The 15,635-nt window shown below is 35.9% G+C and overlaps 1 protein-coding gene across 2 annotated transcripts in view; it reads left to right on the top strand.

Moving 5' to 3' along the window:
• Positions 1-10,135, top strand: part of npm1b (nucleophosmin 1b) — a 52,554-nt gene extending 42,419 nt beyond the window's left edge. For both annotated transcript variants that reach the window (NM_001166155.1, XM_005173088.5), the window contains 3 exon segments: positions 5-112; positions 1,537-1,611; positions 9,469-10,135. In NM_001166155.1, the coding sequence (NP_001159627.1) occupies positions 5-112; positions 1,537-1,611; positions 9,469-9,513 (228 nt within the window). In that variant the 3' untranslated portion in view covers positions 9,514-10,135.
• Positions 10,136-15,635: the final 5,500 nt, after the last annotated feature.

The following is a 15,635-nucleotide window of genomic DNA, read 5'->3' as shown; positions in this document are numbered from 1 at the left end:
ACAGACACCGCAGAAAGTAAAAGACAAGTCTGCTGCAGGGCCTTCTGGGAAGACTCCCAGCATTCCCAGCCTGAGTGAAGTCAAAAGCAAACTTACATCAGCAGCTAAAGAGGTAGGAATTCTCCACTTTTTTCCTCAATCTCAGTTGTCTCTCTGCTAACTGTTGGTGCATTTCTTGTCACGTGCATGCAAACACATGCTGTGTATTAACAGTAAGAAGGTCGGTTTTGCAGATGACGAGATGGTCAAATGTTAATGAGGTGTCTGAGTTATAGGCCGGAGGGGGAATGACCAGCTATATTACATCAGCATATTGGGATTAACCAGCCTTTCGGAGTCCACCTGCTCAATCAGTTCCCAAATGCATGCATTGGGTCTGCAGGCCTGACCATTAACAGTCTTCAGTTTCACATCTATAAGATCCCCTATAAGAGTTTTGGGATGTTTCTTATTGCATTGGTATTTTTTTTTTTTACCAATACTTACAGATAATGTTAAACAACTGTATGCAAACACACTATGATGGTTTTAGAGATGCTCTGATAAACTTTAGTGTAAAAAGGCGATTTATGAGTAAACCGGTTGCCTTAAAAGCAACAAGTTGATTTACTTAAAAATGAATGTGGGTATATCTGTTGTAACTTGGAACAGTTAATGCCGAGTTCAGACTGCAGGATTTTCAAAGTAGTCATGTCACTGATGTTTACACACTGCGTGACTATCTGGGCTAGCATTTTGTCGCTGCTTTGTTTACACTGCAAGATGGATCGACGACAGGGGGTTTCAGGCTTCATGACTGTACAAGGCGAAGAATCGATCTGTCCAAACTACGTCCCATAGATAAAAACATGTTGTATATCGTTTGTTATTAACTACATAATGAGAAAGAAGCCTTTAATGGGGCAGAAAATGTACAAATTTGCTCACCTGGGTTTGAAGGGAATTAGCAGTTTCTCCTCAACTCTTATTACCTATGAAACATTATTATTTAAATTAGTTGCATTTGAATATATTTAAAAGTGCGATTTAGTCATTTAGAATATTAAGCATTCTTAATTTGTGATGTTTTGGACATTCTATAATGCTGGTTTGGTGCTAAAGAAGCATTAATTTTATTATCAGTGTTGCTTATTTTAATTTAAGATTCTATAATGGTAGATACAATATAAAGACTGTTCCTTTAAAACATAAAGCTGCACACTTCTTAAAAGCTCCAGGAACAGGAGAGCGAGATGATTAGTATGTTGTGTAGTAATAGAACTGGAAGGATACCGCGGATGGATTGTGTTGAGCAGATATGATGATTTGTGTCCGTGTGATTTCATTCGGTCTGCTGTAGATAAGGGGGAAACTGGAATTACTGTAAAGGCCACAAAAAAATGCGAGTTCACTGAAGTGCGTCCAACACCCAACGACTCACCCTGTTCATCACCGCGGCAGAGCCCTGGCTCTGAGTCAGCATGAGCTCAACACTTAGCAGAGAGACACAAGTGATGAAAAAGGGCCATTTCATTTCAACAAAAATATGTGTTTCAGGGGAAGCCATTTCCAAAGACGGAACAGAAGTTCGAGAACTTCGCTAGAAGCTCTTTCAAGATCTCTGATAAGCAAGTGAGTATCGACACTTTCATAAAGCACTGTCACACTTATACGCTGAGAAAAAAAAAACAAACAAGAACTGCTTTTCCAAAGTTGTGTGTTTGAGCATATTTAAAAGTGTATTTAGGATTGCCCTAGTAGGATATGTAGGATTGTAGTGGTTGAACTAGGTATTGCAGTCCAAATTCAAAATACTTGAGAGGTTTTTTTTTTTTTTTACGAAGCCCCTTCTTCAATCACTAAGCGCAAATGCAGGTTGCCAAATTGATGACATCCTCAAGAGTCAGCGGATGAGCTGGACGATTGAGCCTTAAGGCTGGTTTATAGTTGACGCTAGTTTACTTGAGAGCGTGCAGCGAATGTGATGTAGTCACGGTGTGGCCGGAGGTTCTCTTTTGTCTGGCGGAGCGCATGATATGTCTTGTAACTTTGTTTACGGCTCCGCATTCAAAGATGCTTGGTTTGGAGCCAAATCTGGCCAAGCTGGGGGAATTTACATGTGAACACCTTTAGAAATCCCAAACAACTGCCTGATGTTAAGTCCTGTGGTATCCGGTGTAGATATTTAAAGGGTCACGAAACACTAAAACACATTTTTTTGAGCTGTTGACAGTCGTATATGTGTCCCACAATGCTAAAAACACTATTAGGACACATATATTTCACTAAAAAGTGTAAATTGGTTGTTTTTGCGTTATTTCAAGCAAATTCGTACTTCCGGTTTGAAATTAATTTTTGAAGCAGCGTCATGACCATGAGATAATAGTGTTGTATTCCAGCATGCAGACTGGACGTCTGTGCCAGAGTGTGTCTTATTACGTCTTACAGTGTGATGCATTAATGCATGAGTAAGGCTTGGTTCAAACCAATCAGCGCGTTCTATTGTGCAACTTCATTAACATTCATTACTGTCACAGTGTTTAGATGACAGAGACGCCACGTTGTGTTGGCAAAACAAGCGTGAAGTGTTTCTTTTATAGTTTGCTGCAGTTAAGTTTTGTTTTCATTTTCTCGCTGTGAGAACTCAGCTGGAGTCACGTGTGGATTACAGTGTACGCGACGCTCGATAACAATAACTTACGTGTCTAAGGAGGATTATTGTTTAGCTGAGAGCTGTTCTCATCTGCAAACGCTGAGATCCGGATTCGCTTGTAGTCTCCTCTTAATAAAGACGCGGCTCTAGTTGCTGGTGATTGTCCTGTCTCTACAGATTTGGTAAGTGAGCGACCAGTGCTCTTTGTTTATTCAGTTTGGTCGTATCGAATTAAGTTAACTATTGCACTGAGTGTAAACATGTTAGCACCACAACCAAACTTTAACCTCGTGTAGGATTTTCACCGCATTTTGTGACCGGAATAACACACGCGGCTTTCTGAAAACTACCTGCCGTGTGCACCTAAGTTTTCGGGAAATGCGGAGGGTTTTTTTCTCTCATTCGCCGTGCGGTATCAAAAATTGCATGAAAAATACACGCTTAGAGCAGTTCCTCGAATCAAATATCTTGTTTGTCGCGAGGGACGTGAATAAATTCCCTGAATGAAAGAGCCAAACTGCAGTTAAAGTCCACCATTTAATAATTTGGCAAATAATTTGACTACAGATGTCCATGTAAACACAGCCACTTTCTCCCGTGTGTGTTTGTTTTGACTCTGAAACTCAGTGCGCCCAAATAGACACTCCCCCCTAAACAGAGCTGGACACGCCCACTTTTCAGTCTTTTTCCAAAGTAGAGGTGTGAAAACACCCTGCTGAAACGAGGGGGTTTCATGGCCCTTTAATGAACATGCTAAGCAAACCTTCTTGTTTTTATGAAAAACAATGCTGACGTCAGATATTCTGCTTTGAAAATGTCCATCACGTGCTGGAATGTCTGTCTTTGTTTTGGTCATTTAACCCACCCTGTGCCAGTTTAGCTGATAATAATTTAGCACCCCAGGTTGCCTTGCTGGAATAAAGTGTATTCCGTTCATTCAGTCAGCAAGGCTTTCAAAGTAAGCATCCTTGACCAAAATGCAACCTCCAGTAGACAGTAGCAGACTCCGAAATGAGAAGCTGATTCAGAGTTCCAAATGAGGTGGTTATTAATTAACGCATAATAAAAATATAAATGTAAACATTAAGTGATCAGGTTACATTTTAACACTGTCCTAACAGCAAGCTTTGTGAGGAGATACCCTGTGATAAGCAATTTGGCTGTTTGCACCAGAGGAAACATGACAGAAAATTAATTACAGCCATTCAGAATCACAGAATAGGGCACTTACTGCACTCCAACAACATGGTGAGGTTTACAGTCTAATTAATACATTTTAAACCTCTTTATCAAATGTACATGCTGAATCACTGATATGTGTTGGTCACACTGATATGTGTAAGTCACAGTTCTAAACTTCTTTTTCAAATGGTTTATTTTCAAGATCTGATGTGAACTGTCTGCTGCTGCTTTCAGTAGTATTGCAACGAATGCCAGTGAAATGACATACAAACTCACAATATTAATTTGGTTACCCTGATGAATGTGCTTGCCGAAATGCGTAGGCACAGTTTTAAGGAATAGCCATGTCAATAAAGATTTTTAAATATTTTTACCACATATTTCAAGTGCCTTGGACTTATTTTTGATGTTCATTCTGATGAATCCCTTATCCCTTACTGACACATTATTTAATCTACCCCTGAGCACTTTTAGTTTGATTTTGGATTCACATTATTGGCATTTAACACTGAACAAAGCACATGAGGTGTACCTGAGGTGATCATTGACAGTTCGTTCTGTTGTTCAGCGGCAAAAAAGTAAAGCTGTTTGTAATATACAAATTTCAGGTGTTCGGTAGAATTTTAATATGGAAAATATTCCTTCTATTGTGTGCCGTTGCTTTTATTTAGACTTAAATCAGCCTTTGTTGGTGTTGTCAGTCTGGCAACCTGCTCTTGCGTGTGTTTTGAAGCAGGTGGGGTGCATACTTAGTTCCAATAGTATCTGGATGCAGCCTTTATGATGCAAGCTAAGATTGCATCACTCAGCGAGGCAATGTTAGACACAATGCACTCAATGGAGTGAATGACGTCACTGTGACGGGTAGGGTTAGGGTCATTAAAAAGCATTGGATGCAGCTCAGATTGCACTGCACCAGGTCTGCATACAAACTCCTCTCACTTAGTTCAACCACTGGGTGTCAAACTTGCATACTGCACCTTTAAGGGATAGTTCAACCAAAAATGAAAATTCTATCATAATTTACTCACACTTGACCTTTTTGTTCTGGTGAACACATATGTAGAAGAAAGCTGAAAACCTGTAACCATTGAATTCCATACTTGCAAAAACATAGTATGGAAGTCAATGGTTACAGTTTTCCACCATTCTTCAATACATCTTCCTTTGTGTTCACCTGAACAAAACTCAAACTGGAACAAGTGAAGGGTGAGTTATTGATGTCAGAAGTTTTATTTAAATGTGAATTATCCCTTTAAAATTTTATGTGAAGCACTCTCTTTGTTCATGCCCTATAAACGTATTATAGGCCTCAGCATCTTAGTGGGCCAGGATGGGGGGTGGCATACTGAGATGTTCCTGCCGCTCTCTTGTTTTTATCAGCAAATGAAATATGTACTGATCGACCTCTTAGCATTCAGAAGAACAGGAGGGAGCTGTCAGGACTGACATCTTTAGCTGTGATTTAAATGCCTCGTTCACTCATTTCTCTCTTTTAGTCTAGAGCTCTTTTTTTTTTTTTTGCAGTCATATGTGTCAGGCTGGGTGTTGACCTAAAATATTGCAGTAGTCTAAAGCAGCCCGCACAAATGGCCACGGTTGGGTCAAAAGAGAAAAATCTCTCTTTTAACTCGAGCGCACTATCATGTCTGCTGTAGCTCCTCTTTTTTTTTTCCCTCTCAGGATGAATTACGCTTGAGAGAGTGCAAATGTCAGCGCGAGTGTCTGTGTGTGTACGTGGTACCAATGGGGTGGATCTTACAAAAACACGGCCAGGTCTCAATGCACCCTAATAATTTTTACTTTGTCATATTATTTCTGTATATTTAAGCACATTTTCAGAATTTAATCTTTTTATCCGAAACAACTTGCGTCTTTTTTCACAGCTAGCTTGTTTTATGTTACAGTTTGGATAGTTTAAAGCAACACTATTTTTTATTGTGTCATTTTACAACTAACATCAGTTTTACAATTTACAACAGTTGAGTTTAATCATTTTTGCAACCATTCAGCTGATCTTTGAGTCTGGCGGGAACACTTTTCGTTTAGCTTAGCTTAGCATAAACCATTGAATCGGATTAGACCATTAGCATCTTACCCAAAAATGAATTTTCTGTAGTTACACTGTTTACTGAAACTGATGGAAAAATAAACATTGTTATTGTCTAGGTCGATATGTCTTGGAACTATACTCTCATTCTGGCGTAATAATCATTGAACTTTACTGTCATACTTTGGCTGGTGCCATATATACTAAAACCATGGTATTATATAGACATGGCACGATAACTGTTTTCAAGGTATACCCCGGTTTGGAAAAGTCAAAGTTTTGAAACTGGCAAAATGTTCCGTTCCTAAGGTATGTGTAAGATTTTTTATTTACGAATATATTTTTAGAATATTTAAAGGTTCCGTAAGTAGAATTCTAGTGGTTGAGCTAGGTATTGCAGTCCAAATTCAAAATGCAAAATAATGCTGCGTTCACACCAGACGCGGAACAAGCGTCAAGTGCAAGTGATTTACATGTTAAGTCAATGCAAACGCGCGAATAGACATCCTGAGGGGCGATACGCGCGAATGGCGCGGGGCGAATTCTGCAAATTGCACGAATGGCGCGGGCCGAATTGAGCGTTTTGCGCATTTGACGTGCTTAACGAGCGTTTCGCGCGAATCTCTCGATTTCGAAAATCTGAACTTCAGCTTTCATTTGTGCCGCGTTAACCAATCAGGAGCTTGCTTTTGTGGGGGCGTGATTGTGACGTAGAACCTGTTCATCAAACTCGGCTTGGCTCAGTCAGAAAGCCTCCGTCATCCAGGTTAAGTTTCTGGAGGAGTTTATGAGCTCACAGAGCTGGATGCACCTCTGAAAGAATGTAGTGGACTCAGACACGACCCTAAACGTATCGACGCTGTTTTTCAGTCTTCATAAAGCACATAAACACTGTTTTTTTTCTTCATAAAATCCATGTTAGCTATTTAGCTATGAAGCTAGAGTCTTCGGGCAGACAGAAGCCCTGCTCATCACAGGAATCCGCGTCTGTTCTGATGTGAATTTGACACGCGAATGAAGCGTGGTTTGACGCGCGTATGAAGCGAGTAAACTCGAATGTTCACGCGGCTATTTACGTCAAATTTCGTGATTTATCCACGCGTTCTGCGTCTGGTGTGAACACAGCATAAGACTTATTTTAACGTTGTCCCTCCTCCGACCACATGACCTAAACACAGGTTACCAGTCAGTGTGCTGGACGATCAAGCCTTATACCATAGTCACACGAGAGTTTGAGCTTGAGAAATTCTGTCGTACGAAGCTGCGAAAAAATGCGGGATTAAACAAGTGGATTAGACATTTTTTTTAAAAAGTGAATGATTGGTCTGGATTTGTATGAAAACAATGTACGTTAATAAAATTGTACCGCTGGTTGAATTGAACAAGTTAAAGTAAATATGTGCATACTTTGCCTTCTTTGATATACTGTAAAATAAAAAGATGTAAAGAAGAACAATTGCCAGTGAATTCACTTAAGTTTCCCAAACTGCTTTTTGCTGTTCTTATCTGTTCAACCTTTGGTTTGGTTTAGCAACTTTTGGTTGGGACAGAACAATAATAATAACTATTGTTATGCTTATTGTTTATGGTATTTTCATTACAGTTTAAAGTCCCCCTTTAATATGTACAACAAGACACAAAAAGATCAAGTTTTGACTGCATAAACTCTGTGGAAAAGTGTGTGTCTAATGCTCGGCCATACACACAACAGCCACAGATAGATTTCAGCAGCTGTGTGACACAATCCATGTGCTCATTTGCATCATCACTGGTGACAGGTAATGCTTGAAATATAAACGCCATGTCTGGTGTCCTAAAAAAATAATAATAATAAAAAAAAATAATAATACTACTACTAATACTTCCCTTCTTAGACTTTACAGACCTGAAACTTGCCTATAGCACTTATTCATTGTTGCTCTTGGTTGTGTAAATTGCTTCCTTGTCCTCATTTGTAAGTCGCTTTGGATAAAAGCGTCTGCTAAATGACTAAATGTAAATGTAAGATGCATCAATTACAGTTGAAGTCAGAATTATTAGACCCCCTGAATTATTAGCCCACCTGTTTAGTTTTTCCCCAATTTCTGTTTAACGGAGAAGAGTTTTTTCAACACATTTATAAACATAATCGTTTTAATTACTCGTCTCTAATAACTGATTTATTTTATCTTTGCCATGATGACAGTAAATAATATTGGTCACTTTATATTAAGTGCCCTTAACTAATATGTACTTACACAGGAATTAATAGTTTGTTACAATGTACTTATTGTGTAAATACATGCATTTATTGTGTTCTTATGCTTGATTAAATACCTGTATGTATTTACATCTGTAGTTAACTTCTGTAATTACATTTGTAAATACACTGCTGACCATTCCCTACACCTTAACCCACCCTTAAACCTACCCATACCACCAAACCTGTTCATAACCCAACCTCTATCCCAACTCAAGAGCACCACAAGTGTTCTCAAATACATTATGAACACAGTAAGTACATTGTATTTATTTTTTGATGCAAGTAGATAGTAGTTAAGGCCACTTAAAATAAAGTGGAACCATAATATTTGACTAGACATTTTTGAAGACACTTCTATACAGCTTGAAGTGTCATTTAAAGGCTTATTTAGGTTAATTAGATTAACTAGGCAGGATAGGGTAATTAGGCAAGTTATTGTACAATGATGGTTTGTTCTGTGGACTATCAAAAAAAAAAATAGTTTAAAGGGGCTAATAATTTTGACTAATAATTTCTAGCTGAAATAAAGCAAATAAAACTTTCTCTAGAAGAAAAAATATTATCAGACATACTGTGAAAATTTCCTTGCTCTGTCAAACATCATTTGGGAAACATTTTAAAAGAAAAAATAATTCAAAGGGGGGCTAAAAATTCTGACTTCAACTGTTTGTCAGGTTTCCACTCTTTTAAATCCACCCTCTATGAATTGTCAGTCATTGAAATGGCCTCCCCGCCAATTTGAGTTTGAGACCCCTGCTTTAAAGAGTCCTAAATATACATACAGCAGCTTTAAACAAATAAAAAAAGCAAAACGTAAAGCAAGAAACATAAACATGGATCAAAATGTATGCATAAACAAGACAGCAAGGCAGCACAGTAGGTTTTGGAACGGAGTTGACATGTTTTTGTGTTGTTTTTTTACGCTCGGTAAAGAGTTATGAGCTCTTTGATGCATTGCGCCATGTGCATCTCTACTAAAACAAGGCATGCGAGTCTTCACAGTGCAGGTGTCCTCTCAGATGTGCAGTGTGTGTGTGCGAGCGTGAGTGTGTTTTCCAGGGAGCATAGCAGGCAAAGAGGTGTGAGACATGTCTTTGTCAAAAAGAGGCACTAGTCATACCCTCTGGTATGTACACCGACTGCACCCCCTTCCTCTGGGCTGTAGTTTTACCCCAGACACTGTGCTAATGTGGAGCTTTTGGTCCAAACTGACTCACGCGGCTCTAATTATTAAGCATCTAAATGAGTCGCTACATCAGAGAAACTCTGTTCCAGCTTTACCAGCTCATCCTTTTTCCCCTCCCTCTCTCTCTCTCTCTCTCTCTCTCTCTCTCTCTCTCTCTGCTATTTGTTTTCTTACAGGTGATCAAAGACCTTTGGAACTTTGTACAATCACTAAAAAAGTAATGGCTGCTCTGCGCTCCCCGTCCAGTCCCAGTGCAGCAGAAGTCTGCGGTTCGCCAGTAAACGGCACTTCAGCTGTACGATTCTGGCCTCTTCCCGTGTTAATGCGATCCGCCTGCTCTGCTCTTCTCTGTCGAGCAGAAGAGTCCTCGGCAGGGGTTACAGATATCATGCATCATCTTTTATATTCTTTATTTTGTTTTTAAATGATGGATTTTTTTTTTTTTTTTAGGTCCTCAATGGTTTCTTATAGTGGTATGCTTTTTAAAGGTGTCTCTTGGTAACTCACAAAATTGTTATCAAACATTTCCAGATCTTATTTAATTAAAATTGGTTAAGAGGGTGGAAAATAAAAATAAAGTGTTTAGTTTGAAGTAAATTAATCCTATTTTAAACTTATGCCTAGTGCATAATAACATTTTCCCCATTTCTCATTATCATAAAGCAAAAAAAGTGAATGAAATATTGTCAGATTTATAGACCATAGAATCATTTTTTTTTACACACTGAGTTATTTGAATATATTTTTTTAATTATATAAAGGAGTCAGTGTAAAATTAGTGGGGAAATGTTTATGTAAAATAGGTAAATGGTCATAAAAATAATCTTTGTTTTTCTAATATAATATATATATATATGTGTGTGTGTGTGTGTGTGTGTGTGTGTGTGTGTGTGTGTGTGTGTGTGTGTGTGTGTGTGTGTGTGTGTGTGTGTGTGTGTGTGTGTGTGTGTGTATAATAAAACAGCTAAGAAAAATATATATATTTTTGTGTGTTTGTGTTTTTTATTTATTTATGAATAAATAAACACTCTAAAACACTAAATATATATATTTATTTAAAAATTATAATAAAAAACAGGCTAAAAACACACACACACACAATATATATAGCGTTTATATATATAAACGCTAAAATATATAAATATATTTTCTTGTGTGTTTTTACCATGTTTTTTATTATAATTTTAAAAAAATTAAAAACACCAAAAATGTGTATTTTTTGCAATATATATATATATATATATATATATATATATATATATATATATATATATATATATATATATATATATATATATATATATTATATATATATATATATATATATACATATATATACATATAATTTTAATATTAAAATAATAATAATATAATAAATATATTAAATAATATTATATATTAAATAATAATAATTAATTTAGTATTAAAAAATTATATATATATATATATATTTTTTTTATATTATTATTCATATAAAAATTATAATAAAAACACTACAAATTTGTTTTAATTAATTAATATAAATTCTAATTAAAAGAAAACACGCTAAAACACACACACACACACACACACAAATATGTTTATATGTTGTAATTTATGTTATATATTATAACATATAAATATTATAATATATTTTTTTATATAATTTTTTTACAAAAAGTAATTTTTAAAAAACACACAATCACTATACATATATTTACAGACAACAAGGGGTATTTTTATGACCATTATATTATTTTTGAGACCAATTGTTTTTTTTTTTTTTTTTTTTTTTGAAAAAATCTGATCTTGGTTATGAGTTTGTGAGTGCCACTCTTAAATATAAAACTGATATTGGCTGCTGCTGGTTTATCTCAGTTTTTGTTTTTTTACTATCATTTTTTTTTTAAAGCTACAAAACTCCTGTTAGCTATCTTAAACAAAACACCCCTTTTTTGCACTAGCAGCCCAAGACCAATTTGTTTCTGGCGTATATTTAAAACCATAATCACTGTAAACCGTCCTCCTTAATTTCTTTGTGTTAAGATGGCAGCTGAAGTGTAATAATGTCAAAGATTATTTCAGAAGATTCCGTCTGGTTCTTAGTATTGAGTGCAGCCCTCAGGATCATGCAGATGCAGACGGCCTTGAACATGTCAGATGTACTATTAACTCAAGTGCTACAGACTCTCCCATTTAAATCACGTCGAGAAGTGCGGTCAGAATGTTATTCCTTGTTGGAAAAAAGGAGGAAAGTTAGTCAAGTGTTCAGCTCATTAAACATGACAGCAAGGATGTTTAGTTGATTTGGTGCTTTGAAATCAAACGTTTGGTAAATTGTTCTTTTGTTGTATTGGTTTTATTTTTGCACTAAATCATTTTAATTGTTTTTTTTTTTTTTTAATTAATCAGAATAATCTGTCCTTGTTTTAATTAGTTTGATGAATACTAGTGAAACTGGTACAAATGTATTTGTTTAGTTTTTTTACACCATGTATATGTTGCAAGCAAGCAGTGTGTCTGTTGGAAAACTACATTGTTTGTTGGTTTACACTGAGATCAGTCTAGTGTTGTAGCATCATGCTGTTTGGTTGCAGTGTTAGATTGGGTTTCATGCCTTGGAATGAAAAAGAGTTAATCCATCCTTAGTTAGTACATTGAATAAATACTGAATAACAAATTTTGTCTGTGAATTTAAATAATGTAATGTTGCCTGTCATCTACACTGTCCTTTAAACTTTCAATGAAGATAACCGATGCCCAGTTTACACCTGATATTAAGTTGTGGTTTTGTCCGTTTAATTACAACTCGGGTCTTAAAGTTAAGGTCAGAATTATTAGCCCCTCTGTTAATTTTTCCCTCATTTAATTGTTTAACGGAGAGAAACATTCTTCAACACATATCTAAACATAATATTTTTAATAACTCATTTCTAATAACTTATTTATTTTATCTTTGTCATGATGACAGTCAATAATATTTGACTAGATATTTTTCATGACACTTCTATACAGCTTAAAGTGACATTTAAAGGCTTAACTAGGTTAATTAGGTTAACTAGGCAGGATAGGGTAATTAGGCAATTTATTCTATAAGGATGGTTTGTTCTGTAGACTTTCAAAAACCAAAATATACAAAGGGGCTAATAATTTTGACTTTAAAATGGCTTTTAAAAATTAAAAGCTGCTTTTATTCTAGCCGAGATAAAACAAATAAGACTTTCTCCTGAAGTAAAAGTTTTATCAGACATACTGTAAAAAATTCCTTGCCATGTTAAACATCATTAGGGAAAAAAACAAAAAACAAAGGGGAGATAATAAATCTGACTTCAATTATAACTGGATCTGAAATTATTTGAGCGGGAACTGACCCTAACAAATGTATGCTCATGCGGTCAAATGCAATTAAACTCTCTGCTTTAATTGTCTATTTTGCAACATTATGGTGGTATATGTATATATATATATATATATATATATATATATATATATATATATATATATATATATATATATATAAAGATTTGTCATGGAAATGTTGTCATGACAGACAAAAAGAGGTTGTGATGTTTGTCAAGTTGTCATTAAATGACAGACAGTTGTTTGACAGTTGTCAGACCTCATTCACATTCATGACTTTTCATGATTATAAAGGTTTAATGACTAATTGCTTTAAAAGCAACACACTTGCTTTTTTTAAAGTCAACACATCGCTTTTAAAAGAGTGCCTCCTCTCATTCATATGGAAATTCATCAACCTTTTTGTGCAGCTTCAGATGGGAAGATAAGGAAAAAAAATGATTGGACCCTTTATATCACCAAAAATGTAAGTTATTTTCACAGGTAAACTGAATGTAAAATACATTGAAATTGTGAAATCATCATCACAGTTCTTGGAAAACAAGTCTATTATGAGATCTGTGTACACTTGCAAGTGTGAGAAAACTAAACTTCCATATTGATCCCTTATCAGACAGAAAGCAGATTTCATTCGTTCTTTTTTCTTCAGCCCTTTATTCATCAGAGGTCACCACAGCGGAATGAACCGCCAACCTATCCAGCACACGTTTTACACAGTGGATGCCCTTCCTGCTGCAACCTAGTACACTCATTCTCACACACACACACACACACTACAGCCAATTTAGTTTATTCAATTCACCTATAGCACATGTCTTTGGAATGTGGGGGAGACCCACGCCAACACAGGGAGAACATGCAAACTCCACACAGAAATGCCAGCTGATCCAGCCGGGACTCGAACCAGCAACCTTCTTGTTGTGAGGCGACAGTGCTAACCACGGTGTCGCCCCGAAAGCATTTATAAAGTATGATATTGACTGCTTGAATGTCTTTTAATGTGCTTTTTTTGAAAGGTTTAAGCGGAAAAGAATGCTATTTTTCATCTGCAGACCCTCTTAAATGCAGAAATCCATCACAAACTAAAGGTACAGCAAGGGATTTTTACACTTTCATAATTGTTTTTGTCATTGCAAGCCGATTTAGATTAATTTTAATAATGCTTAATTACTTCTGAATGCCTGGTTAATGTACTTTGAATATGATTCTTCTTGCATTGACCACATGGTGGCGATAATGGCTCATAAAGACAGTGAATTTGATTTATGGGACGTTCCTTCCCACTTTAAAATGAGGGACAATTAATCTGCCTCTCACCTGAGTTACGCTCCTTCATTATTCCTGCTGACACTCACCTACTTCCTGTTGTCTGAATCTCCAGCAGGAAGTGAGCTTAGCAGATGTTGTGTACAGTATGTGTGTGTGCGCGTGTGCATATGGAAATCCCCCTCTTTCCCAAGGGTGAGGAATTCCAGATGATCGCTCACTCCGTGCTGAAACAGGGATGGAGGAAAACACAGAAACTTCACCTGAAGGCTGGTAGGAACTGTCAAAAAGACCACTGGGTTCCACAAAAATCCCTTCATGTTGTCCTAGCTCAAATAGATTGTTAAACTCAACTGTTTTAAGCAGATTGAATATAACACGATTAAGTTGTTCCAAAATAATCTCAAGATTTGTGTTGTTTCAGCTCATCTTAAATAAATAGTTTGAAAAAGCAGCAGAAGCATATACAATTGAAGTCCTAATGATTCGCCCTCCTGTGGATTTTTGTGTCTTTTTCCAAATGTTTCTCAAATCCAAAGAGCAAGGAATTTTAATATGTTTTTCTCTGGAGAAACTCTTATTTGTTTTATTTCTGCTAGAATAAAAGCACACTCAAAAAATAACTCATTGGATAAACTCAATTTACTCAATTATTAAGGGCAGGATTTCCATCCAATAAATTTGTTTAGCACCAAAAAAAAAAAAAAAAAAAAACTCTTCACACAATGAAATACAATTGAGTTGGTCCAGCATGATTTGATCAATTAAAAGTTTAAATACATTTGTACTTTTATTTAACGTAAACTCAAAGGTCTGATAGTATCACGTGTCTATTATGTGCCGTACATTTACTCGTGTCTTAGTTAATTGTAAAGTTCTCCTAAATGACCTAGAAGAGCCATTTTAAGCATATTTTATGAGTTACATATAGAGTTGGTTAAGTCTGATCTCAGAGCTAGTTTTAGGACAGTTACTGCTCACTGAGCAAAGCAACAAACTGCACTTCTGCTAATTAAGCAGCTGAAACATGGGTGCTTCTGCAAGGTGGAAATCTCAAAACTGAAAGCACTGCATGAAACTCTTCGCAATCTTCAGACTAAGATGAAGATTAATCTTTAGCAAGTGTTTCTATTACCTTTAAACACCCAAGATTACTTTTATTGTCAACATTTCCCTCTCTTAATTCAATCCTATGCTAAGCATGCTGGGAACTACAAATCACCAAACCATGTAGTTGGAGCAAAGCAATTCCTTCATGTTGTCCCAACACAAAACACTTAAGTTAACTTAATGGTTTCCAAATGTAAGTGAACTGAACATAAAACAAATAAATTGGCCAAAGAAATGACAAGATTTGTGTTGTTTCAGCTCGTTTTAACTAAGTAGTTTGAACAAGCAGCAAAAATAAATACATTTGAAGTCAAAATGATTTGTCCTCCTGTGGATTTTTGTTTCTTTTTCCAAATATTTTCCAAATTATGTTTAACAGAGCAAGGGATTTTAATCGTTTTTTCTCTGGAGAAACTCGTATTTGTTTTATTTCGGCTAGAGTAAAAGCGCACTCAAAAAAAACTCATTGGATGAACTCAATTTCAGTGAGGGCAGGATTTCCATCCAATAAATTTGTTTAGCACAGACTCAACAAAACTATTTACACAATTAAATGCAATTGAGTTGGTCCAACATGATTTGATCAATTAAAAGTTCAAATACATTTGTATTTTTATTTATCTTAAGT

This window comes from Danio rerio, chromosome 14, assembly GCF_049306965.1.
Source record: "Danio rerio strain Tuebingen ecotype United States chromosome 14, GRCz12tu, whole genome shotgun sequence".
Classification (NCBI taxonomy): domain Eukaryota; kingdom Metazoa; phylum Chordata; class Actinopteri; order Cypriniformes; family Danionidae; genus Danio; species Danio rerio.
Note: the sequence above shows the minus strand (reverse complement) of the source record. Positions and strands in the feature narration are given on the sequence as shown.